This window comes from Pristiophorus japonicus, chromosome 15 (genome assembly GCF_044704955.1).
Source record: "Pristiophorus japonicus isolate sPriJap1 chromosome 15, sPriJap1.hap1, whole genome shotgun sequence".
Lineage (NCBI taxonomy): Eukaryota > Metazoa > Chordata > Chondrichthyes > Pristiophoridae > Pristiophorus > Pristiophorus japonicus.
Genome location: NC_091991.1, coordinates 138,194,747 through 138,222,489, shown reverse-complemented (window position 1 = coordinate 138,222,489; position 27,743 = coordinate 138,194,747). Strand labels below are relative to the sequence as shown.

Here is a 27,743-nt window from a genome sequence, read left to right as displayed (position 1 = left end):
TTGGCCGAAAGGGCCATATCTAACTCTCTTTTGAATATATCTAACGAACTGGCCTCAACAACCTTCTGCGGTGGAGAATTCCACAGGTTAACCACTCTCTGAGTGAAGAAGTTTCTCCTCATCTCAGTCCTAAATGGCTTACCCCTTATTCTTAGACTGTGACCCCTGGCTCTGGAACTCCCCAGCAACGGGAACATTCTTCCTGCCTCTAACCTGTCCAATCCTGTCAGAATTTTATATATTTCTATGCGATCCGCTCTCATTCTTCTAAACTCCAGTGAATAAAGGCCCAGTAGATCCAGTCTCTCCTCATATGTCAGTCCTGCCATCCTGGGAATCAGTCTGGTGAACCTTCGCTGCACTCCCTCAATAGCAAGAACGTCCTTCCTCAGATTAGGAGACCAAAACTGAACACAAGCCATCAGTGAGTCCCTCCTCCCCAGGATGTGCGTGCTTTGGACATTTAACAATATTATGGCATTGGGTAGCCATGTCATACTCCTGTTAACAATCAGTGAGAAATGAGCTGAAATTGCAAGCCATGCTGATTGATGCATCAATTGCCTGTTTGACGCCCATGTCGGAAACACCTTGGGTGATGCTGCTGCTGATCTCTATGCAAAGAAAAGTTAAGGGCATTGATGGCCTTAATTACTTCCCGGTGGTGCAGGTGCCTGCAGGTGTCTTTGCAGTAGATGGCATATCACTGTAGCTGGCTCCCTGTTAACCCAGTGATTCTGGAGGTAGTTACCCCCGGTTGTTGACGGATAAGTGTGCAATATCATATTGATATGATTGGCGACATAACGGTGGGCCTTGGTGCCTGCTGATCTACCTAATATGCTTTCTTTCATTTTGTACCACTTCAACTATGTGGGTATGGTAGTGTATTGTTTATGTTATTGGACTCATAATTCAGAGGCCTGGATTAATAATCCAGATAATGTGAGTTAAAATGTCACCATTGAAGTTTGAAAATTTGAATTCACATTTACAAAATCGCCCAATAAAAATCTGGTATCTGTAAAATATGGCCATGAGGCTGTCAGATTTTCATAAAAACCTAACTGGTTCACTCAAATCCTGTGGGGAAAGAAACCTGTTGCCTTTATCTGGTCTGATTTACATGTTGTCTCAAAATGTTTGAGAAGAAGGCCCTCCACCAACCAGAGCCTGAGAATTATTTTTTAAATATTGGATTTGGGGTGATTTACATTTAACTTGTTTTGTTAAAGGCCACATGACACTGTTGCTTCCTGAGCTCCAGTGAAAATGAGAATTTTAGGAGATGCGATTTTCTTGTCCCTTTTTTAAGTTTGTGCTGTTCTGCAGAAGTTTTGTAAATGCTTCAATTTCAGTTGGTTTTCCAATGATTTTGCAGCCAGGATTTGGCTATTTTTGTTTCTATATTAACATCACCTAAATGTTCTGATAATGGAAAAAGTACATACAAAAATCAGAGAAAAAAAAATAGAAAAGCAACAAATATAAAAAACCAGCACGAAAAGGCACTGAAAATATTAAAATAAAAAAAGACAAAATGCGCCTACATTACTAAGTGCTTCATTGCAAATCGAGCTTCCCTTTACACTCGCTCATAAGGATGAGGAGATTGCACAGCACAAATCTGTCCTAAATGGATGGGAAATCATGCTAACCCATATTTACATCTATCTATCTGAATTTCAGTATTAAAATAGAGCTATTGCACTTCAGTCGGGCCTGAAAGGCCTAAAGATTTGACATTCCACACCGGCAGGACAGACACGTGCTTTATGGAAGCTCCAGGAGTGTTATCTTTATCTCAAAGATGGGACTTTGGATCAAAGGCTTCTGATGATATGACCTGCAGAGAGCCAAACCTGTAAAGAAAATTTTGTTTCAGTTTCAGATTATCCCAATTACATTGGAAGTTGAAGCTTAATCTGAACTTCATTGAAGGTTGTCCTTAGGACAAGATTCAGATTTGGACTTGCTCAGCAAGTTAAGGATGAGGAGATTGCACAGCACAAATCTGTCCTAAATGGATGGGAAATCATGCTAACCCATATTTACCTATTAACTGGACAAAACCTTTTAGAGAATTAAGATTCTAGTCTGAATTTTCTGATGGAGCAGCCAATACTAGAAACAAAATCCTGCCGTTTTAGAGGATGAAAAGTAATTCCTGGCTCCGATAAACTTCATTCGGGTATGTTTAATTCTGATCCAAAAGATTGTCACTTCCTGTTTAATGTTTAAGCATTTTTTTGTCTTTCTGTAGAACTCAGTAATTATGAAGACACTTGTGACGGAACATGAGACAGAGATGTCAGCTGCAGTTAATATAGATGGAGACGTACGTCTGTTAAAATAGCACAACCTGTGTTGAGAGACAGCTATGCATATTATTAGTGTCACAAAATGAAGTTATGTTGCATCTGAAATTCCACAGGGTTTTTTATTTGCACATCTTCCACTTCCAGCCATCCCGCCACTCACTTAAAATCAATATTTTCTACCACCATCCAAGTTCCATGCCGATTTTCTCTGAGATCTCCTTCCTTCTCTCGTTCCTTAACCACTGCATGGAGCGATTCCTCATATGAATGCACTTGTTGAAGCACTAGAGGAGGTGACAGAGATAAGGGTAGTTATGCAGATATTTAAACAAAAGGGTGAGAATTTTAAAGTTGAGGAGTTGAGGGACTGAGAGCCAGTGTCGATCAATAAGATGAGGGTGATGAGCGAGTGGAATGGTTCAGGGTAGGATACGTACAGCAGAATTTTAGATGAGCTGCAATTTATAGAGAGTGGAAGATGCAAGGACTGCCAGGAAAGTATTGGAGTAATTGTTTCCGGAAATGACAAGAATGTTGATTTCAGTGGCATTTTGATTGAGGTAAGGGTGGAGGCAAAATATGTTACAAAGTTGGAAGAAGGCAGTCTTTGTGAGGAGATGAAATGGGGTTAGAAACTCAGCTCAGGATTGAACAGGAACCCAACATTGCCAACAGCCTGGTGTAGCTTGAGTTAGTGACAGGAGGGGAATGGAGTCAGTGGCGAGGTACAGAGTTTGTGCCAGGGGGGTCAAGGCAATAGCTTTGGTCTTCCCAAAGTTAGTTGGAAGAAATTACAGTTCATATGAGACTAAATGTTGGATAAGTAATCCTGATCCCATGGAGGCAGTAAAGGGGTAGAGCTGGGAGTCAGCAACATCCAAGTGGGTGTCTGAGGATCCTGTCACCAATGGCCAGCATGCAGATAAGGAAGAGGAGGGTGCCAAGGATCGATCCTTGCGGAACTCGAGTGATAATGGTGTGGAAGTAGAAAAACAATCCATTGTTAGAAATGCTTTGCTTATAATCGGATATGTTCGAGTGAAACAAAGTAAGTGTATTCCAATGGAGCTGGACAATGGAGGAGAGGCATTGGAAGAAGATGGTGTGATTGACCATGTGAAACGTTGCAGAAAGGTTGAGAAGGATGAGAATGATAATGTACCATGGTCACAGTCATGGGGCTTGCCATTCGTGACTTTGTTTAAGGCTATTTTAGTGCAATGGAGGGGCTGGAAACCTGATTGGAGGGCATTGCTGGAGAGATGGCATGGGTCTTGGAGATGACAGCATCTTCAAGGACCTTGGACAGAAAAGGGGGGTGGAGATGGGACCATAGTTAGCAAAGATAAAAGTCTGGAAGGCGGGTTTTTGAGAAAGGAGGTGGTGATGATTGTTTTGAAATGGAGGAAGCTAGTGAGAAGGACTGGCGTGAGGAAACAACAATTTACATTTATAGAGTGCCTTTAATGTTGAAAATATCCCAAGATGCTTCAACTGGCGGAAGGTGGGGGTGGATGGAGCAAAGATAAATAGAAAAATAAACAGAGTCTGAGCCTTGGAGGGAGAAATTAGAAGGGGTGGCCAGAAGCTTGGTTGGATAAATGGGTTTTAAGGTTTTTAATGGCAGAGAGAGAAAAGTGGAGAGGTGGAGTAGTTTAAAGAGGGAGGTGCACAGAGTAGGACTGAGGCAACTGAAAGCTCCTCCACCATAAGGCAAGGTAAGAGAGAGGGGTGCACGAATGGCCAGAGTCAGAGGACCAATGTAAGGTCGGAGGAGGTTGCAGAATTGGGGTGGGTTGAGGCTGTGGAAGTATCTGAAGATGAGGATATAAATTTAATGCTTTGAATGTTTGGGAGTCAGTGTAGGCAAGTGAGGAGAGATTGATGGGTGACTTAGACTTAATGAAGGATAGGGTACAGGTGGAGGAGTATTGGACAAGTTGGATGCCTGCAGGGAGGGTAATGGAAAAATCAAATCTAGAGATGACAAAAGCGTGGACAAGGGTCAGAAAGTGCACGTGCATGTAAATGTTGGATAAGATCAGGGTCTATTTCAAGAAGTAGCCATTGCATGTCTTCTGAAAGATGGGCAGCAAAGTAAAAGTGGCCCTATAACAGGAGAGGGCCATACTGGACCAAAATGTTGAATTATTGAAGTAGGCTTCCCCTGAAGTGTCTGTTGAAAATAGATGCTAAACTGATAGAGTGCAGCCCAGGTGCTCGGGATGTATTATGGGGCAACGCTTTAACTTTCATTTTATTTGGGGCCTTAATAAGCCTTGTACACATGCTCCCAGTGCACAACATGCTGATCTGCTATACTGTCAAGCAATGAGTGCATAACGCCTGATAATAGGGGAGTCCAAAGCAGTAATCAGGTGTCACAGGGTGCATTATCGACTCCCAAATGTAGTTTATTAATTGTCAATATCAGATTTGTTTTGATGTTGCTGCTCTTCCTTTCATTCAATAATTAATTTATCTTTAATTGCCAAGAATGAGTTTGCAAACTTGGAAAATCTTTCACTGTTACATTGAACCTTTCAGCAATATGTAGAAGCAAGGTCATACATCGTTCTGGAGTTTAGTCTGGCCAAACCTCTGGTGCAGAAGCGACTCAGGGAGGAACTGGTTAAAAGGTACATTTTAGACTGTGAATAGAGAACATTCATTATTTTCAGATGTGCAAATTATTATCTTCTTGTTGATGATGAACTTCTGATAATATATAAAATCATATTTTTCTTCATTGCACATCATCCACATACTATAGAAGTACATCTTAGCTTGATAAGTTCTGGGGGATACCATCACCTGCTGATCATGCACATAAATATGATGTCATGAAATTGCAGATTGGAGGTATTGCATGTGGTCAGGGCATACACCATTGTACCAAGTTTGTTTTTCTCCATCTAAAGATTCTTTCCTACTCACACCAGACCTTTTGTTTGGGGCAAAGTCTCCAGCCTCTACAGGAGTAGGTTATATTAGTCACAAGTAGGTTATGAAACAGTTTGTTAAGTTATTTGGTGTCTGGTCTTTTTATGTTTTTTCCTAGCTTTCATCGGGGACTAAAATATTGGTAAAGGTTGGTACTGGATACTGAGCCCCCATAATAGTTACCATATTCAGGATTATCATCTAAAAATAATCTCTGCGTTTTCGGTCATACAGCAAGGCCAGCAACCTCTATAGGTGGCCATTTAGACAGCAAACAAGGGAGTAAATACAAATTGGAATTCTACAGTCTACACTGAGTAGGCTCCAGATTGGGTGTCATACAGAATGCCCTTTGGCATTGACCCATACCATTCGTTGTCTACATCAGAATAAACTAATTGCCTCCATCATTGGGTTAGTATGCCTGCACTGACATCTGCTCAAGATTTTAAAAGCTGCTCAAATGCAGCAGTAAAGTAATGATGGCTGATACCAACAATCATTGTATAAGATAGATTAAAAAAACGTAATACTGCAACTTACCAGATTTCTTCAGGATCATAAAATACAATCATAAGGAACAGTTACAGCAAAATTCTGCATTATTCTAATAGAAAAGCATATTTAACCCACGAAATCCAAGCACTTTTAGTTAGCTATTACTGAACACATATTGGGGGAGAAATTCAGTTGCTTTGCGCCTCCTGTTAGTGCCTGCGGGGAGCGGTAACAGGGCGCTAAGGGCTTACTGACCGGGCGTGGCTAATTCAGCGACGCCCGCGAACTTCCCTGCCGGCTTAGTGCTGGTGCTAACACTTACCACCTCGGTCTCGAGCGAGCCATAGATCGTGACATCATCAAGTGAGCAGTGCCCCGTTACCGCCCCAGATGTGAAATTGCCGCTTGCCCCCTGGCGCCAATGATGGCAGGAGGAGTAGGCGTTGTCACCTCGGCTGGCCATTTGGGGAGCGATAATTAAAGGCAGTGGTGTTCAGGTAGGCCAACCTTTATTCTTTGCACAAGTCTGGTGCCTGCTGAAAGTTTTTGATGCCTCACTGCTGTGCGATATCCAAGACCGCCACTCTCTGAGAGTGATTGGGGCTGTAATGGCAGTCGTGCAGGTTGCCGGGCCACACAGAACTGAGTAGAAGAATTTTGTAAACCATCATTGGCCATTCCCTGCAAGCGAGGGAAGCAGCCTCTGATGCCGGTAGCATTGCATTGCATTCTTCAGTGCTCTGCTCATACACTTTAGCGCCCCAAGAGAAGTGGTTAGCACTTGATTTAACGCTCCACTACCCTCTTGGAGTGCTAAAGCTGAATTTCTAGGGAGCAAAAAATGGTTATACTTTTTGGAGATTTCAAAAGTTAACTCCCTAAATGGCATAGTCCCTTTTTTGGGTTGAAAATGTATCGGCACCACATGGTGCTGAGGACTTGCCAACTTCAGTTGACAATAGGTACTCATCATTTTACAGATCTCTATAAGAATACTTCTTTGGCACTTTGAAGAATGCCAACTTTGAGCAGAAAATGAAGGAATTTAGGTGGGTTTGGAGGCATGGGTGAATAGGGAAATTTTTAGGATGCATTTTTCAGCAGAGGGAAAGGTAAGAAGACAAAATAGTTTTGGTAAATAATTCTGAGGCAGGAGTATAATATCTGAATGATCAGTCTTCCATGATGCAGCAAGCGGAGCCTGGAGCAAGCAGTAATCTGGTCATATGGAAGGAGAATATTTCCCAGATAGAGTGAAGCAAGACTATGGAGGGATCTGAGGGCACAAGTGAGGGGTGTGCAGGTATTGTGCAGAAGAGCCAAACAAGATCGCTTCAATCTTGTCATTGGTGTACATAACTTTTGCGTTCTGTCTTAATTTGTTGTGACCAGAACTTCTGTAAACACTGAAACAACACTTAATTAACCTTGCCAATTTCTGCTAATCCTGTACTAATTCACTATCCTCTCCTCTCAGGGGACCCACTTCAAATTTTATAATTCTCTTTTTTAGTGATATATACACAAAGGTGCTGTTCAATTTCCGGTCTGTTCTGAGTTAGTTGATCTAAGCTGGGTGCCAGTAGGTGCAGTACAAATCAGTTCACTGTTCTTCACTGTTCTTGGGCTACAGAGGGGAAAATCAGTAAGGACCCCCAGTTCTAATCGCTCTTCAATGAGACGTGGTGGAAATGTGCATTTGTGGACATTGGATGAAGACAGGATTGGGCTTACCTGTGACACTTCCACTGTTGAATAGCCTGCCAATCACTTTGTCAGCTCACACAGGAAGAAGGGCCACTACGACAATTGGCACCTCGTGTCCATGGAACGATAAAACAGCAGAAGTCAACACTAATTAGGAAAGAATGGGGAAAACTGGCATAAAAGTGAATAGCTGCTTGGGTTTAGTGGCATAACTCACATACAATATTAACTTTTCTTTAGTGCATTTTATATAAGTCCTTCATTAATTATTTGTTTCTCGCACAGGATTGCAGAGATAATTCCTCCTCGGCCTCTATTCCCTCGTCGAACAGGCGGAGCCGATAAGGTGTGTGGAAGAACTGGAAAGGGATGGCTCTCAGAAGTCATGTAACTTTTATCAGATGATCAGTACAATATTGCAATATATATGTTTTAATTCATAGCATAGTAGATTCATTACCCACCCCAGTATGAAGTCTCTTCACTTGTCTCCCTGAACAATTAAGTACGGGTTAATGCAACAAATGAGTGACTTGCTCCCAGGTCTTTGACAATCTTGCCTCGGAACAACATTTCAAAAATACTGTTGCTCAGATTTTTCCAAACTTTCACGTACCCACACTGCTGTAGTTCAGGACACCTGTTCAGTGTTCCATCCTGGTGTGCTGCAAGAATACTATTATTAAAGGGAGTTAGTGATAGTGACCATAATAAAAATAGAAAATGCTGGAAATCTCAACGGGTCAGGCAGCATCTGCGGAGAGAAAAACAGTCTTAAAGTTTCGGGTCGATGATCCTTTGTCAGAACTCGAGGGTCATCGACCCGAAACGTTAACTCTGTTTTTCTCTGCACAGATGCTGCCTGAGATTTCCAGCATTTTCTGTTTTTATTTCAGATTCCAGCATCTGTAGTATTTTGCTTTTGTATTAGTGATATTGACCAATCCACATCTTTTTATATAAGCAGCTTCATTCTTCACACACTATTCCTGGCAGTAAACTCCAGTATTTTAGCTTTTAAAATGTTTCAGTCAGTGCTTGAATTTTTTCTTCTCCTTTGGGAATAGGGTATGTTCTCGTACTAATTTCTCACTCATTTAGAAAACTGTAACTTGAAATTTAACAAAAAAAAATTAATCCTGAAAAGGAATAAAAAAAAATATTTGACATGAAGGTAATCAGTTGGTAGGTCACAGAGAGGGTAATTGTGACTTTGGGTGATAGTGTAAAGCAACCGATATTGATATAACGGGCGACTAATCCAATATCGCCTGATTTACACTGTCGACCAAAGTCAAAATTGCCCCCAGGCGATCAGGTGCACCAAGAAGGTAACAAAAGACTAGAGATGAATTGGACATATATTTGAAGAGGTCCAATTTGCAGGGTTATGATGAAAAAGCTAGCTGTGGGACTAAATTGGGCAGCCCCTTCCAAGGACCGGCAAAAACACGATGGGTTGAGTGGCATCCTTCTGTGTTGTAAGATTCTATGAATCATTCCCTTTGTTTGCTTTTCCCATGCCTCCTATCAAAGATTGCAGAGCAAATGTGAAACCTTTTAAAAATTATTTTTCAAAATTATAGCAAGGAAACCCATTTGACACCTAGAAGGTCCATATGACCAGTCTGAGGAAGGCCCTTATGTTATCAAGAGACATGGCATTCTATTGAGAAAATAGTGTACTAGGTGGAAGGGATATCCGTGAAAGAGTATTTTGGTGCTAGTGATAATAATTCAGTTAGATTTGGGGTCGTTATGGAAAAGGACAAAGATAGACCAGAAATAAAAGTTCTCAATTGGGTAAAAGCCAATTTTACTAAACTGAGATATGATTTAGTCAAAGTGGACTGGAAACAGCTACTTGAAGGTAAATCAGTGTCAGAGTAGTGGGAGGCATTCAAGGAGGAGATCGTGAGGGTTCAGTGTAAGTATTTTCCCTTAAAAAAAAGGGTGGGACTAACAAATTTAGGCCCGCTCATTGTCAAGGGGCATACAGGGTAGGATAAAGAAAAAAAGGGAGGCTTATGACAGTTACCGAGGGCTCAATACGGCAGAAACCCTAGAGGAATATAAAAAATGCAGGGGTGAAATTAAAAAGGAAATTATGAGAGTAAAGAGGGAGGATGAAAAAATATTGACAAGGAAAACACAAAGATGTTTTATAAATACATTAAGAGCAAGAGGATAACAAGGAAGAGTAGGGCCTATTAGAGACCATAAAGGGAATCTGTGTGTGGAGGCGGAAACCGTGGGTATGGCTTCTACTGAATACTTTGCGTCTGTTTTCACAAAAGAGAAGGGCGAAGCAGACATCGCAATCAGGGAGGAGGAGTGTGAAATAGTAGATAAAATAAACATAGTGAAAGAGGTTTAGGGGTTAAGGGGTTTAGCATCTTTGAAAGTGGATAAATCCCCAGGCCCGGATGAAATATATCCCAGGCAAAGAGAAGCAAAAGAGGAAATAGCAGAGGCTCTGACCATCATTTTTCAATCCGCTCTGGCTGCAGGTGTGGTGCCGAGGACTGCTAACCTTGTACCGTTGTTTAAAAAGGGAGAAAGGGATAGACTGAGTAATTACAGGCCAGTCAGCCTAACCTCGATGGTGGGAAAATTATTGGAAAAAATTCTGAGGACAGGATAAATCTTCATTTAGAAAGACATGGCTTAATCAAGGACAGTCAGCATGGATTTGTTAAGGGAAGGTTGAGTCTGACTAACTTGATTGAATTTTTGGAGGAGGTAGCAAGGAGGGTCGATGAGGGTAGGGCATTTAATGTAGTGTATATGGATTTTAGTAAAGTTTTTGATAAGGTCCCACATGGTAGACTGGTCACGAAAGTAAAAGCCATGATATCCAAGGCAAAGTGGCAAGTTGGGTCCAAAATTTGCTCAGGCAGGAAGCAAAGGGTTAATGGCCGATGGGTGTTTTTGTGACTGGAAGGCTGTTTCCAGTGGGGTTCCGCAGGGCTCAGTACTAGGTCCCTTGCTTTTTGTCGTATATATCAATGATTTTGACTTGAATGTAGGGGGTATGTTTAAGAATTTTGCAAATGATACCAAAATTGGCTGTGTGGTTGATAATGAAGAAGAACGCTGTAGACTGCAGGAAGATATCAATGAACTGGTCATGTGGACAGAACAGTGGGAAATGGAATTCAATCTGGAGACGTGTAAGGTAATGCATTTGGGGAGGGCTAACAAGGCAAGGGAATACACAATAACTAGTAGGACAGTGAGAAGTGTAGAGGAACAGAAGGACATTGGAGTGCCAGTCCAAATATCCCTGAAGTTAGCAGGACAGGTAGATAAGGTGGTTAAGAAGGCATTCGGGATACTTGCCTTTATTAGCCGAGGCATAGATTATAAGAACAGGGAGGTCATGCTGGAACTGTATAAAAAACACTAGTTAGACCACAGCTGGAGTACTGCATGCAGTTCTGGTCACCACATTACAAGAAAAATGTGATTGCACTAGAGAGGGTACAGAGGAGATTTACGAGGATGTTGCCTGGACTGGAGAATTTTAGCTACGAGGAAAGATAGGATAGACTGGGCTTTCTTTCTTTGGAACAGAGGACGCTGAGAGAAGACCTGATTTAGGTGTATAAAATTATGAGGGGCCTGGATCGAGTGGATAGGAAGGATCTATTTCCCTTAGCAGAGTGATCAACAACCAGGGGGCATAGATTTAAAGTAATTGGTAGGAAGTTTAGAGGGGATTTGAGGGGAATGTTTTCACCCAGAGAATGGTGGGGTCTGGAACTCTACCTGAAAGGGTGGTAGAGGCAGAATCCCTCACCACATTTAAAAAGTACTTGAATACGCACTTGAATTGCCGTAATCTACAAGGCTACAGACCAAGAGCTAGGATTAGGCTGGCACGGACATGATGGGCTGAATAGCCTCCTTCCGTGCTGTAAATTTCTATGAGTCTATGATAACTTTATTCCAATAATTGATTATTACATGGATGATATTTGTATGTCACAGGCTGTTTCAGACTACCACAATCAGATAATCAGTGTGGCTAGAGTCATCATGGACGAGTATCAGGAAATGTTTGGACGGAAACTAGTAGAAGGCAAACTTTCACAAGAATACCAGGATCAGGAGGAGCGTAAACATAAACTTATATTTGAGCTGAACACCTCAGGAAAATATTTTGCCTTCAAGGAACAGCTTAAGGTAAAACCTGATTGTGTATCTAGCTTTTAGTATTAGACTCTGACATTTCTGAAAATTGAGTTTTGACAGCGATATTTAGGATATACTGCATTCATGATGTATATTAATGGTAGGAATGCATCATCCAATGGATTTCCCGTGATTAATGCCTTTGAAGGACTGTCAAATATGCTGGTGCATTCCTGGAGTTGAGCATTGCTCAGGCAACGGGGGGGGGGGGGGGGCGGGGAGTGGGGGGAGTTAAAAGTTAAAGGTTGCTTGCTCAGTGCGGTCAAGCACAGACTGATCAATAGTACTAGGCAAGATGGCAGGTTAAAAAAATGTTTTTGTTCTTCAGCCACAGCCTCTGGTCATGTTATGCCTTAATAGATGACACAGCCATTTAGCTCTTCTCACCTGTGCTGAATGGCCCAGAGGTGGTACAAATACTCCCTAGAGCCTACCAACAACATGTAAATTAGCTTAACACCTGAAGATCTATGAGTCAGTGCCCACTGGATCAGAAAATCTCTGGAAACCCACCAACATTGTAGCATTTTGTTCATACCATATGTAAAGACAGTTGTGTACACAGTCACACTCCGAAAATGTAGAGGATTAAAATTAGCTGTAAACTGAGTTATTTAACGTGAAGCATTGTAACATTTCTCCACTTTCGTACAACTAATTATTTAAATTCTGTTAATTTAAAAAAAGAAAGAACTTGTATTTATATAGTGCCTTTCACTGCCTGAGGACTCCCCAAAGCACTTTACAGCCAATGAAATACTTTTGAAATGTAAACATTGTTCAAATGTAGGAAGTGCGGTAGCCAATTTGGGAACAGCATGGTCCCACATTAATGTAGAAAACACTTTATAGATACAGTACACAAATTGTATACAATTCACAAGTACCTTTGGTGCCTGCACAATATTGCCGCATGGTTTGGAAGGTTATCTGTGAAACCAGTCTAATAAAAGTGATAGAAATTGCAAAATGGACTTTGGGACCATTCGACAACTGCATTTTTATTATTATTAAATCTGTGTAATCTTTAGGCTTCTGGATTGGCATTAGAATTAGCATTGCACTGACAATGTTCTGGAGTTTTAAGCCTCCTTTTGCTTAGCAGAGCAGATCACAAATGTGGAAAGCAATTATTTGAATAGTAGCTGGGGCTTAGTGATATTGTTGAATCTGAAATTTGGGTAAAATTGTAAGTGATTCCAGTTTTTCAGTCCCCACCACTGCCTTCTCTGACGGCTTTGCCTGGCCAAGATTAGGATAATGCAGGTCGTACTCGATCAAACAAGGTTGCTTCATTTTCATAATTTTCTGCCGTTCCAGGCACATTTCATAATCCTTCGGGACCATATTGTCAGGTGCTAATGCTGGATGCCCATTGTGCACTCGGCACTTTCATGCCATGGAGAGAGGGGCGTGGCATTGGGCAGTGGGGAAACAGGCAACATAAGGACATAAGAAATAGGAGAAGGAGTAGGCCATTGGCCCCTCGAGCCTGCTCCGCCATTTAATAAGATCATGGCTGATCTGATCTTAGGCTCAGCTACACTTCCCTGCCCACTCCCCATAACCCTTGACTCCCTTATCGTTCAAAAATCTGTCTATCTCCACCTTAAATATATTCAATGACCCAACCTCCACAGCTCTCTGGGGCAGAGAATTCCACAGATTTAGGAACCTCTGAGAGAAGAAATTTCTCCTTATCTCAGTTCTAAATGGGCGATCCTTTATTCTTGAACTGTGCCCCTTAGTTCTTGATCGCCCCACGAGTGAAAACATCCTCTCTCCATCTACCCTGTCGAGCCCCCTCAGTATCTTATGTTTCAATAAGATCACCTCTCATTTTTCTAAACTCCAATGAGCATAGGCCCAACCTGCTCAACCTTTCTTCATAAATCAACCCCTTCATCTCAGGAATCAACCTAATTAACCTTCTCTGAACTGCCTCCAATGCAAGTATATCCCTCCTTAAATAAGGAGACCAAAACTGTACACAGTACTCTCGGTGTGGTCTCACCAATACCATGTACAGCTGTAGCAGGACTTCCCTGCTTTTATACTCCATCCCCCTTGCAATAAAGGCCAACATTCCATTTGCCTTCCTGATTACTTGCTGGACCTGCATACCAACTTTTTGTGTTTCATGCACAAGAACTCCCAGGTCCCTCTGTACTGCAGCATTTTTTAATCTCTCTCCATTTAAATAATAATTTTATTTTTTATTTTTCCTGCCAAGTGGATAACCTTACACTTTCCCACATTATACTCCATCTGCCAACTGCTTGCCCACTCACTTAGCCTGTCTATAGTCCTTTGCAGATTATTTGTGCCCTCCTCACAACTTGCTTTCCCACTCATCTTTGTATCATCAGCAAACTTCTCTTCATTACACTCGGTCCCTTCATCCAAGTTATTAATACAGATTGTAAATAGTTGAGGCCCCAGCACCGATCCGTATGGCACCTCACTAGTTACCGTTTGCCAACTGGAAAATGACCCATTTATCCCGACTCTCTGTTTTCTGTTAGTCAGTCAATCCTCTATCCATGCTAATATATTACCTCCAACCCCGTAAGCTCTTATCTTGTGCAGTAACCTTTTATGTGGCACCTTATTGAATGCCTTCTGGAAATCCAACTACATCACATTCACTGGTTCTCCCTTATCCACCCTGCTCGTTACATCCTCACAGAACTCTAGAAAATTTGTCAAACATGATTTCCCTTTCATAAAACCATGCTGACTCTGCCTGACTGAATTTTGCTTTTCCAAATGTCCTGCTACTGCTTCCTTAATAATGGAGTCCAGCATTTTCCCAACAACAGATGTTCGGCTAACTGGTCTATAGTTTCCTGCTTTTTGTCTTCCTCCTTTTTTAAAAGAGAGCATTGGTGCTAGAGAAGCTTTGGGCAGTGATGGGTATCAATTTGTAAGATGGTGTGACCTCATTCAGTGCTGCTCAGGCACATAAGGCACATTATGAGGTGGCTGCCTAATTTACGTTAAAGTCGAGGACTTAAAGAATCTAGCTCACAGCTTCCAACACTCATCTCCCACATTGGGCTGCCTTGGGTATGTTACAGGACTCAGCCCCTTGCACCTGATTTTATGAAGAGCATACCATCTTATTCTCCGTGTGCACAAACCTGGGTTGAAGTGGAACTTCAGTATTGGCATGACTGATTAAATGCTTGTAAAGAATATTGAAGGTTTTTACAACATTGGAGCACTGATGCACTTCACAAATACACTGTTCCATGACCATTCACTCTTTCATGAAAGATTGCATGCAGATGGTAACAGGGTAATAGCTAAAGTGCAAGAGTGGTGCATTTTTTATTAGGACCTAAATTTGAATCCCAGACTTGACTGAGAATGGGATTTGGGCTACAACAAGAAGTCTCAACCTGGTTGCTTTTGTAAGAGTGGGAAACTGGTCAGCGAGCGGACCCATCTCGGCATTCAAAGGTGCCTCTTGAAGGCACATGAAGGAGCAACACTGATAATGTTAATGAAATGGAACATCCCATCTTCCAGCCAATAAGAATATTAGTGGAAAATAACTTGAATAAGGATATTTTCCCAAATCTTTTGAAGTCTGACAGTTGAAAAGTTCAAATTATTCTATGTATTCATGAAAAATTTTCTGGAAATGATGTCATGTAAAATTTCTAACTTTTAATTTCCGTCTCCAGCATGCAGTTGTCAAAATTGTGCGGGAAAAGTACATGCAGACAGTGGCCTTTGAGGATAGAGAACAGCTTCAGACGTTCCTTAATGAGTTGTATATTTATTTAGTGGATCAGATGCACTGTTGCCTGCACAAGGTAAGAAACAGCTTGAGTGAGCAAAGCTCTGCATGATGAAAAAAATTTACAGTTCTTACCTTGAAATTAATGGTTAAGTTTATTGAGCTCATCAAATATGTCAGCCAAATAGCCCAGTAAAACCTGGAAATAATGGTGAAGTGGTGATTGAGAGTCAATCAAAAACCTGCGGCACTCCACTCTGAGTTTGCAGATTCTTGACAAACTTTACCATGAGACAGCCATCTAACTTTTTTATAAAGCAAAAGTTGTCGGTGCAACCAGCCCATCTCTTCACATAGCACTGAGAAAACACGTGAGTTTAGTGGTCGAGCTTTTATGTGGTTCACAACCTTGCTAGCAGCAGTCAGTACATTTGACAATTTTTTTGCCATCAATTTTGCGATTAGCGCCTTACTTTACTTTGGGAGATTGGCAATCAAAAGTCTGAAAATAGAAGTTGGATTAATGAGAACTGCTTCTGGTGCATAGTAACAGATTACTGATGGAGTCCATTATTAAGGAAGTAGTAGCAGGACATTTTGAAAATTGTAATACAGTCAAGCAGAGTCAGCATGGTATGAAAGGGAAATAATGTTTGACAAATTTGCTTGAGTTCTTAGAGGATGTAACGAGCAGGATGGATAAAGGGGAATCAGTAGATATAGTGTATGTGGATTTCCGGAAGGCATTATATAAGGTGCCACATAAGAGGTTACTGCACAAGTGAAGAGCTCACGGGGTTGGGCATAATATATTAGCATGGAGAAAGGATTGGCTGACTAACAGAAAACAGAGAGTCAGGATAAATGCGTCATTTTCAGATTGGCAAACTGTAACTAGTGGGGTGCCACAGGGATCAGTGCTGGGGCCTCTACAATCTATATTAATGACTTGGATGAAGGGACTAAGTGCAGCTAAATTTGCTGATGATACAAAGATAGGTGGGAAAGCAATTTGTGAGGAGAACGCAAAGAATCTGCAAAGGGATATAGATGGGCTAAGTGAGTGGGGAAAAATTTGGCAGGTGAAGTATAATGTGGGAAAATGTGAGATTATCCACTTTGGTAGGAAAAATAAAAAAGCAACTTATTTAATTGGTGAGGGATTACAAAATACTGAGGTACAGAGGGATCTGGGGGTCCTTGAGGCCTATACTCATTGGAGTTTAGAAAAATGAGAGGTGATCTTATTAAAACATATAAGATTCTGAGGGGGCGTGACAGGGTAGATATAGAGATGATGTTTCCCTCGTGGGGAATCTAGAACCATGGGGCACAGTTTCAGAATAAGGGGTCGCCCATTTAAAATGTAGTTGAGGAGGGATTTCTTCTCCGAGGATCGTGAATCTGTGGAATTCTCTATGGGAAGTGGGCTGGGAAGTGGAGTTGAGGCCAAGATCAGATCAGCCATGAATGGCGGAACAGGCTTGAAGAGCCAAATGGCCTCCTCCTGCTCCTATTTCTTATGCTCTTCAAAGCAGCTCTGATTGGCCCAACTTCCGCTTCGAGAAATCAGCAGGAATTCAAGTATTCCACGCTGTGCTGAGATCACCCTATACAAGGCTTAGGTTTATACTTTTCCTTTGAATTTAAACTTAGATTTACTCTTTTTCAGACTTTTAATGCACCTTCTCTCTGGCTGTATGAGGTTGCATTGGGGGCTCTCCTTCTTAGCCAGCCTGTCCTCCTCACGTCCCCCGATATTCTGGTGTGCCTCCTACCCTCCCACCCAGTCTGGAATCCTTGCTCTATAAGATGACTTCTCAAATGCTTCCTTTCCAGGCTGAAAAGCCAAAGTCTCTCCAGTATTTCCTTATAACTTGTATCCCTAACACTAAGGATGAGTCTCATGGCTCTTCTTTTCACTGTCCCCATTTTGTATCAGTGACCAGAAATGGATGCAGCACTCAAGACAGGGCCTGTATAACTTTCTCCAACTTGTTTTCTGTTGTTTTTGTGACACATTCTATTGGCTTTGTTGGTTGCTGCTCTGCATCGGTTGGACAGGTTCGGGGTAATTTTAACCCCCTGGGTTGGGTGGGATTTTGAAATCTTAAAAATCTCACACTGGAATCCAACCCGCATCGAACCCGCCCACTTCCGGTTTTAACGGAGTCGGGACTGGGACGGGGTGGCGACACAGGTGACCAACCCGCTCCCAGGAGGCGGACTGCTTATTTAAATATTTTAATGAGGTTGCGTGCCTCACATTTTAGCCCTCTTTAAAGTTGGCAAGTTGGCATTTCCAGGCCTCAGGGGACCCGGCAGATAAAGAGAGGCGAGGACTGCTGCTTGGATGAGCTAAGTGCCTTTACAGCAGCAGCTTGTGGGCCAAGAAGTGCTAGCCTGCTTCCCTCTCCTCGATTGGACACTCCCACTACCCACCTGCTGACCAACCTTCTCCCTACCCCCATAATTGGACCCCTTCCATGATCACTAAGCCCACCCCCGACATTTGGACACACCCAGCGATCGGATCCCCACCCTGCGAATCACCAAGCCCCCCCCCCCGATCTCCCTCCTGCGATCACCCTCCCAACCGTCCAAACCACGCTGTACCCATACTGCCGCCCCCCCCCCGCTGCCTCCGCAATCTCTACTCTGAGCAGCAGGAAACCTGCCTGCTCCTGGCCTGCGGCTTCTTCTAGCATTCCTCGCCTGACAGGGAACCAAGCCCGTCTGTCAGGCTGACTTCCGGGCAGGCAACCTCTTGAGGGGGGGAAAAAACCCGCATGGCCTGGAGATAAAACTCCACAGTGTCCCAGAACTCGTCCCCACCCCATTTGGAAATCCCGCCCCAGTAAATATCAGTCCATTGAGTCTCTTTCAATCTCATGCTTAGCTATTTCAATATCATTCATGAAGTGCATGTGTTGCCCATTTTTACTTCCCGTGTATAATATTTTACACTTGTCAGTATTAAATTTCATCTGCCTTTGTTTGACTCACTCACACGTTTTGTTTAGATAATTCTGTAATTTCTAACCTTCTTTTGATTCCACTGCTCCTCCTAGTTTTGTATCATCTGCAGATTTGACCAATTTTCAAGTAGTTCCTGATTCCAAATAATTAATGTAAATTAGAAATAGCAATGAAACATAGAAACATAGAAACATAGAAAATAGGTGCAGGAGTAGGCCATTCGGCCCTTCTAGCCTGCACCACCATTCAATGAGTTCATGGCTGAACATTCAACTTCAGTACCCCATTCCTGCTTTCTCGCCATACCCCTTGATCCCCCTAGTAGTAAGGACCTCATCTAACTCCTTTTTGAATATATTTAGTGAATTGGCCTCAACAACTTTCTGTGGTAGAGAATTCCACAGGTTCACCACTCTCTGGGTGAAGAAGTTCCTCCGCATCTCGGTCCTAAATGGCTTACCCCTTATCCTTAGACTGTGACCTCTGGTTCTGGACTTCCCCAACATTGGGAACATTCTTCCTGCATAATGGTCCCAGTACTGAGCCCTGAATGACTCTACTGTGTACTCCCCCCACCCCACTCTAATATTACCCATTATTTTCTACCCTTCAACCAATTTCTTATCCATACTCAAGTTTTGTTCTGAATCCCCACAACTTTAGGCTTAATTGTTCATGTAGAACTTTATCAAATGCCCTTTGGAAAACTAAGTACACAATGTTGCAGTCAAGGATGTTGGTCAGGCAGAATCTTCACTGTCTAAAGCTGTGTTGACTGCTGTTTACGTGATTGTAATAACACAGATAATCCTGAGTTTATTCCGAATAACCAATTCTTTTATTTTACACAAAATTAAAATAAGACTAATGAGTTTGAAGTTGCCTGTGTCTGTTTTGATCCTTTTTGAATATGGTTATAGAATGTAGAATCATCGTACCTGTGCTGGCTCTTTGGTCGAGCTATTGAATCAATCTCATTCCCTCTGCTCTTTTCCCATAGCCCCATAGCTAAATCAAGCGTTATCACTTCCATTAGAGTGTTAAAGGGAATAAGAGGAGCAGTAGTGGCAGAGCGCTGCACAATGTTCCATGCAGTGCAGCCGTCTGTACAGACTCCTTCCCTTCCTTAAAGGGAACAGCCAATGCTAGGGTGACTGAGTTTTCCTGGTGTCTGTGTTGGGCCACGGCACCTGCGCTATGTCCATAGCAGTCCCAAGCACTCTGAGAGTGTAGGGTTGAGCAATCGCGGAGTACAAAAAAAGCAAAATACACCACACCGAAGACATAATTAAATTTAGCCCTACCTGACAACCACTGCCTTTAATTAGCGCTCCACAAGCAGCCAGCTGAGGTGACAATAGCTCGTGCAGCTGCCATTGTTGACGCCTGGCGATGCTGCAGGGGGCAGGAGCAAATATTGCATCTGGGGCAGTAATGGGGCACTGCGCACCGGATGATGTCACAATCTATGGAGCGTAACAGAGTGAAGCAATAAGTGTTAGTGCCAGCGCAAAACGGCCAGGGAGGTTCGTGAGCATCAGTGATTTTGCTGCGCCCGGTCGGTAACCCATTCGTGTCCCGTTACCGCCGTTTATGCGATGTGTTCAGCATAATGTCTCAAGTTGGTGCGAACTACACTGAGGGACTGGATGACTGCAAAAAATTTAGCTAAGGGATGAATGGTGGTTGGTTATAAGGGAACGTTTATGATGGGCAGTAGAGGAAGTGAACTAAAATCTGCTGATAAAACCTGTGAATGGCTAACATGACGCTTTAAAAAAAAAAAATTGTCTGAGAGATGAAGACTGCAGAGAATGTACAAATATTGCTCTTCAAGGTGAGGGTGGGCTAAGTAATGTATTTGAAGTGAGGAAGTGAGAAAGATTTCTGGTGAGTTGACAACAGCTTCAAGGGTGAGAAGGGGCTAGTTCAAAGTAAGCTGTCACATAACATTAGTTGGGCCCTGTAATGTATGTATGCCTGGGTTTACCTGCCACCAGGAGGAGCGACTGTCAGAGGCCATTGGGCCACAGACACACAAGTGCAGCCCTTGTATATAAAGAAAGCCTCCATGTTTAATCCTCACTTTGAGAGCTAATAAAGTAGATTCAGGTCGCACCTGATTGAGTTCACGGTACTGAGCCGATTGAGTTATTGCATACGCAACATTTGGCAACAAGGATAATACGAACTTTCACACACAAAAAAAAATGAGCACCGTTGGAATCCTGGAGCGATTCGTGAAGGGAGAAGACTTGGAGGATTTTACAGATCACCTCTGTTAAGTCTCGAATAGATCAATGTAATTGAGTACTGTAGACGTGAGTAAGTGTGACCTTAGTCTCTTTATTTCAATTCCAGAGTGCTGGCACAGCATGGGAGGCCTGCTTATATACAGTGCTCCCAAGGGATGCTGGGATCCCTTGGAACTCCAACAGATATGCCCTCTGGTGGCGGTAGAATGCTGGTTACATAATGTTGCATACATAACAACCTCGACCGTGGCCAACAAGATGGATGAAGACGCTGCCGCAGTTCGGCGCAGGGCGGTTTTCCTCACGGTTTGTGGTCCAAAAATCTATGGCCTCATAAAGAATCTGCTCTCACCTGCACGTCCAAGACCTGTGAGGAATTGTGTGCTCTGATTCGGGACCATCTCAAACCTAAAGAAGGCATCATTATCTCGAGATATCGCTTTTACAAGCATGTTCGTTCTGAGGGCCAGGACGTGGCGGAATTTGTTGCCGACCTGAGACGTCTCGTTGGGCCGTGTAAGTTTGGAACCGCGTTGGAAGGCATGCAGCGTGACGTCTTTCTAATAGGCATAAACCACGAGGTGATCCTGCGGAAGCTGCTGGCTGCGGAGATGCTGGATCTGAGTAGGGCCATCACGATCGCCCATGCTTGCCTGACCACGGTCAATAGTACCAGATTGTGTCGTCGGTTGGCAGAGCTGCACCTGGCAGGACCTACCCAACTGTGTTTGCGAAACCTCTAGCTGCTCGAAGTCCGTCATTGGGTACGAATCTGATTTCACCCTGTTGACATTGTGGGGGCAATCATCGGCCTCATCAATGCCGTTTCAGACAGTATATTTGTAGAGGCTGTGTGAAAATGGGGCACTTTCAGTGGATGTGTCCGCAGCTCAGCTAGCGTACTGCGACACACCACGTGGAATGATGATGACCGATCCAGAGCAGATCCGGCAATGCAACCCGAGATACCCGAGGAGGAAGTGTATAGTGTACATTCGTTCCTGACAAAGAGCCAACTGATAATGATTGAAGTAAAATTGAACGGCGTGCCGGTATCTATGGAATTAGACATGGGTGCGAGTCAGTCAATTATGAGCCAGAGGACTTTCGAAAAACTGTGAGACACCAAGGCCGTGAAATCCAAGCGGAGTCCAGTAAATGCAAAATTGCGTACCTACACCAAAGAGTTGATACCAGTGATTGGCAGTGCAGCAGTCAAGGTGTGGTACGATGGGGCTGTTCATGATCTATCGCTGTGGATCGTTCCAGGCAATGGTCCAATGCTGTTCGGCAGGAGTTGGCTCGAAAAAATAAAGTGGAACTGGAACGATATTAAAGCTTTGTCACCGGTAGACAAATGCTGAGCCAATTTCCCTCGCTGTTTGAACCGGGCATCGGCAACGTCGCGGGAATAAAGGTGCAGATCCACTTGGACTCGGATGCAAGACCCATCCATCACAAATCCCGGGCGGTCCCGTACATGATGAGGGAGAAGGTCGAAATCGAACTGGATAGACTCCAACGTGAAGGGGTCATTTCACCGGTTGAATTTAACAAATGGGCTAGTCCAATTGTTCCTGTGCTGAAGAGTGATGGCACTGTCAGGATTTGTGGAGACTACAAGATTACCATCAACCGAGTTTCGAAACAGGATCAGTACCCGTTACCAAAGGCTGATGACCTGTTTGCAATGCTAGCCAGGGAAAAGTCGTTCACCAAATTGGATCAGACGTTTGCCTATATGACACAGGAGCTTGTCGAATCATCGAAGAAATTTACATGTATCATTACGCATAAAGGGCTGTTCATTTACAACAGGTGTCCTTTTGGAATTCGCTCAGCTGCAGCCATATTTCAAAGACTCATGGAGAGTTTACTGAAATCCGTCCCTAGAACCGTTGTGTTCCAAGACGACATTCTGGTCAAGGTCGTGACACTGCTGAACACCTGCACAATCTGGAAGAAGTTCTACGTTGTCTGGACAAAGTGGGGCTCAGGCTGAAACATTCAAAGTGCGTCTTTATGGCACTGGAAGTCGAATTCCTGGGAAGGAAGGTTGCTGCAGACGGCGTCAGGCCTACGGACTCAAAAACAGAGGCCATCAAAAATGCACCCAGACCCCAGAATGTGACGGAGCTGCGTTTGTTCCTTGGTCTTCTCAACTACTTTGGTAATTTCTTACCTAAATTGAGCACATTATTAGAGCCACTGCACATGCTGCTCAGAAAAGGCGACAACTGGGTTTGGGGTGTATCTCAAGACAGGGCCTTTGAGAAGGCTAAAAATCTGCTTTGTTCCAACAAATTGCTGGTACATTATGACCCGTGCAAGCGTTTAGTATTGGCCTGTAACGCTTCATCACATGGGGGTGGTTGCGTGCTCCAACAATCCAATGAGTCGGGCAAACTACAACCCATTGCATACGCGTCAAGAAGCACGTCTAAAGCGGAAAGAGCCGATGGCATGGTCGAGAAAAAAGCTTTAGCCTGCGTATATGAGGTTAAAAAGGTGCACCAGTACCTGTTTGGGCTTCGTTTCGAGCTTGAAATCGATCACAAGCCGCTCATATCTTTGTTTTCAGAGCATAGAGGTATCAATATCAACGCGTCGTCCCGCATCCAGAGGTGGGCGCTGACATTATCTGCCTATGATTGTCATTCGCCATAGACCCGGCACCGAGAATTGTGCCGATGCATTGAGCCATTTACCGTTGCCCACACCGGAGGTGGAAACGCCACAGCCCGCAGACCTACTTTTGGTCATGGATGCCTTTGAGAGTGAAGGGTCGCCTGTCACTGCTCAACAAGTTAGGACCTGGACCAGCCAGGATCCGATCTTATCGGTTGTAAAACGTTGTGTCCTTAGTGGTGATTGGTCGGCCATTCCCAGGGGAGTGTGTGATGAGACCAAACCTTACAACCGTCGCAAAGACGAACTATCCATTCAATCTGATTGCTTGCTATGGGGTAATCGTGTTGTTATGCCCAAGAAAGGCAGGGAGAGGTTTGTATGGGATTTACACAGTACCCATCCCGGTATTGTGATGCTGAAGGCCATTGCCAGGTCTCACGTTTGGTGGCCTGGCATTGACTCTGATTTGGAGTCATGTGTGCATCAGTGCAACACTTGCATGCAGTTAAGCAATGCACCAGTGGAATCTCCGCTAAGTCTGTGGTCGTGGCCATCCAAGCCATGGTCGAGGATCCACAATGGCTATGCGGGTCTTTTCCTGGAAAAAATGTTTTTGGTGGTGGTGGATGCGTATTCCAAATGGATAGAATGTGTAATCATGTCATCCAGCACACCAACAACCACCATTGAGAGCCTTCGTGCCATGTTCGCCACTCAAGGTCTACCCGACATTGTTGTGAATGACAACGGATCGTGCTTCACGAGTTTGGAGTTTCAAGAGTTTATGAGACTCAATGGTATCAAGCACGCAAGGTCAGCACCATTCAAACCCACGTCCAATGGTCAAGCGGAGCGGGCCATCCAAACCATCAAGCAGAGCCTCAAACGCGTAACTCACGGTTCTTTGTAGGCTCGCTTGTCACACATACTGCTTAGTTACAGGACGAGACCTCACACGCTTAGCCGGGGTCTCCCCTGTTGAACTGTTGATGAAGAGAGGTCTCAAGACCAGGCTCTCGCTTGTCCACCCTGATCTTAACGATCACGTCGAAAACAGACGTGAACATCAGCAGTGACATCATAATCGCACTGCCGTGTCACGCGACATCTCTATTAATGATCATGTGTATGTGCTAAATTATGGTCAAGGCCCCAAGTGGGTCACTGGCACTGTTATGGCCAAGGAGGGTAACAGGGTGCTTATTGTCAGGCTCACTAATGGGCAAACATGCAGGAGGCACATTGATCAGACGAAATTGTGGCACACAGACGAACCGGAACAGCTTGAAGAAGGCACCATCTATGACCAACCGATTCATATTCAGCCATCAGAAGACCCTGCTGTTGTCAATGAATCTGGACCTTCAATCCCTGACATGGACACTGCCACTCCCATTAGATCAGCTACCCAGCCTCAAGTAATGAATGACACTCAGAGCTCACCCAGATCTGGAATTGAACTGAAACGATCAACTAGGGAGCGGAAAGCTCCGGACCGTCTCAATTTGTAAATAGGACTGATACCAAGATCTTGGGGGACAATGATGTAATGTATATATGCCTGGGTTTATCTGCCACCAGGGGGAGCGACCGTCGGAATTCATTGGGCCACATTCACACTCGTGCAGTCCTTGTATGTAAAAAAAAAACCTCCACGTTGAATCCTCACTTTGAGAACTAATAAAGTAGTCAGTCGCATCTGATTAAGTTCACGGTACTAAGCCTATTGAGTTAGTACATACGCAATAGACCCACAGTACTTAACGGGTTACATATCATAACCCTCACATTGTCACCTACTGGTACAATACCTCCAGAATGTTCCAGCCACTCACCATTTTTATTGTCTTGTAAATGTGCATGTTTAGTTCTGATTCTAATTGGACATCAGTTCAACATATTACTTTATTAGTCAAAAGTCCATGCGAACTTAATTAGACACTACGGGGCTGAAATTCAGGGCTGCCAGAAAGCTGGCAGACCTACCTTTTTCTTTAAGTTTTTTCCGTTGGGATCGTTGATACGGCCTTTCTGTCGGTTTTCAGGACTTTGCCGTTTGTGAAGTTTGACCGGAAGTCGGTCATAATCGGGGCGGAAGTGAGGCGGTAAGGCAGGCTGGGGGGCGGAAGTTGGGGCGGGATCGGGACTCCGTCGCTGTTAATCAGCGGTGGAGTCGTGGTGACGTCACAGCACATGTGCATCACCACGCTTTCTCCCCTCCATTAAAGGGGAGAGAATCAGGCATTTTCTAACTTCGGTCACTGGGCCACCAGGGAGGATTTTTGGCATGGATGTTGGCCGGCAAAAACAATTATACGCGCCATTCGTCCCTCCCCTTTAATGTTCGCCGCAACGCAAGGGCCAAGAGAGAGGAGACAAGGTGCACCGAAAAAACTGTCAGGGACATCGTCCAGCAGCTTGTCAATTTTTTTTTTTAGCTGAATAAAATGGAGATGAGGAATAGCGGCGGTGTACGTTTTTATAACGCGCTTACAGCGGTTGGCAGCAGCCGGGTGGAAGAGAGGACAGGCCGAAAAATCCCCAACCTGAATTTGGGTTGGGGCAGCCAGTTGACCACAAAGCGGGATTCCGCCACATGGTCGCCGCAAACGGGCAGTAACTGGTCTTGCTGAGACCCTGAATTTCGGCCCCTAGATCAATAGACAGCTAACAAGAGTCTATCAGACCTATTCTAATACAAGCCACGAGGTTGATTCCTGAGATGAAGGGGTTGTCTTATGAAGAAAAGATGAGCAGGTTGGGCCTATACTCATTGGAGTTTAGAAGAATGAGAGGTGATCTTATTGAAACATATAAGATTTTGAGGGCACTTGACAGGGTAGATACAGAGAGGAATCTAGAACTAGGGGGCATAGTTTCAGAACAAGAGGTTGCACTTTTAAAACAGAAATGAGGAGGAATTTCTTCTCTGAGAGGGTCGTGAATCTTTGGAATTCTCTAACCCAGAGAGCAGTTGAGTGTGGGTCACTGAATATATTTAAGGTGGAGATAGACAGATTTTTGAAAGATAAGGGAGTCGAGGGTTATGGGAGCGGGTAGGGAAGTGGAATTGAGACCAAGGTCAGATCAGCCTTGGTCTTATTGATTGACGGAGCAGGCTTGAGGGGCCAAATGGTTTATTCCTGCTCCTATTTCTTCTTATGTCAATTAAGCATTTGGCTGCACACTCATGCTTTGGATACTTGGCTGGGTTTGGATGCTGTCTCCTGTTCTACCGGTGCAAATAATAAGAGCTTTTTCCCCTCGTTCTAGTCGTTTTATTGCCCTATTATTGTCACAATTGTGACTTTTACAATTTACTTAAGTCATCAAGTTTTAGCTTGTGACCCTTTGGTCACTGAATTTAGCTTCGTTGGTCATCTTATGACCCTTAGGTCATCGAACAGATTGTTGACCATGCACAACCATTGGGGCCTCATCCTTATCGGAACCTGTTCCATTGTCTAAAATTATCATGCTTTGAGACAGTGGCGAACTATCTTTCATTACATGTGTTACTGCTGAAATACCTTCCTGCGCAGGTAGTAAAGTAAGCTATTTTAAATTTTAAACTTCTGCTTCCTGTATGGTTTGTTCTAGATCTTTTATCCTGAATTTAGGGGCTTCAGAAAGGGCACGTGCCTCTTTCTTAGGCTGACTTTCTTTACCCATATTGCTGCACTTTATCCTACCCATGGTTCTTGCATTAGTCGTTCTGCCTTAGCTTCAGTAAAAAGCTGCAAAAGTGAATATATATTTTCCAACAGTGCATGTACAGTTCAGAAACCAGATGATTGTTTAACTCTTGGTAATTGTGAAATTGTCAGAAGTTGTCATCTTTAAATTCTCCATTTTATCTACATTGTCAGTAGAGCTTTGATTATTTTCTGATTCAAGTCTAACTCATTGTCCTTTTCTCCAAGCTGTTGCAAGTGGATCCTCCAAATCCTATTCCAGAATCATTTCTTGATTCTGCGGAGTTAAAACACTTTGCTAAAGAAGCGGAAATGATCAAGAACTTTGAGCTAGCAAATAAATATCACCTAGAGGTAAGAGTTTGTCCAGAGAATCCATAGGGACAGTATTCCTTTCTCAGTGTTGTTGAGAGAAATTTTGCCATGGCCACATACTCAGCGGCCAATTGTCCCTGTTGAGCCTAATTTTACATTCCGCAGACACGCACTTGGTGCACATGGGGGCACTATGGGGTGCAGGAAAACAATTAGGAAGACGTCCTGGTGCAGCCAGGGCCATAAAGGCAGCAGCAACTATAAAGGGGCAGGTGATGTGGAAGAGAACCAGAAGATATTTTAATTATAAAGGTAATGGGAGCAGAATTTTCCTGTGGACAGCTTCTTAAATCCATTTCTGCATGCTAGAAGCTGTGGTCAGTGGTCAGTGGTCTTCACATTTGTCAGTGGTCTTCACATTTATTTAAAGTGGTGTCCCCTGTGAATGAGTCTG

The 27,743-nt window shown here is 43.6% G+C and overlaps 1 protein-coding gene across 7 annotated transcripts in view; it reads left to right on the top strand.

Annotated features, from left to right (window-relative positions):
• The window catches only part of cfap70 (cilia and flagella associated protein 70), a 195,755-nt gene that overhangs the window by 94,572 nt on the left and 73,440 nt on the right, over positions 1-27,743 (top strand). For all 7 annotated transcript variants that reach the window (XM_070900968.1, XM_070900971.1, XM_070900973.1 and 4 more), the window contains 6 exons: positions 2,264-2,338; positions 4,869-4,960; positions 7,755-7,815; positions 11,463-11,657; positions 15,359-15,490; positions 27,203-27,328. In XM_070900968.1, coding sequence (XP_070757069.1) covers positions 2,264-2,338; positions 4,869-4,960; positions 7,755-7,815; positions 11,463-11,657; positions 15,359-15,490; positions 27,203-27,328 — 681 coding nt within the window. The remainder of the gene's footprint in view (positions 1-2,263; positions 2,339-4,868; positions 4,961-7,754; positions 7,816-11,462; positions 11,658-15,358; positions 15,491-27,202; positions 27,329-27,743) is intronic.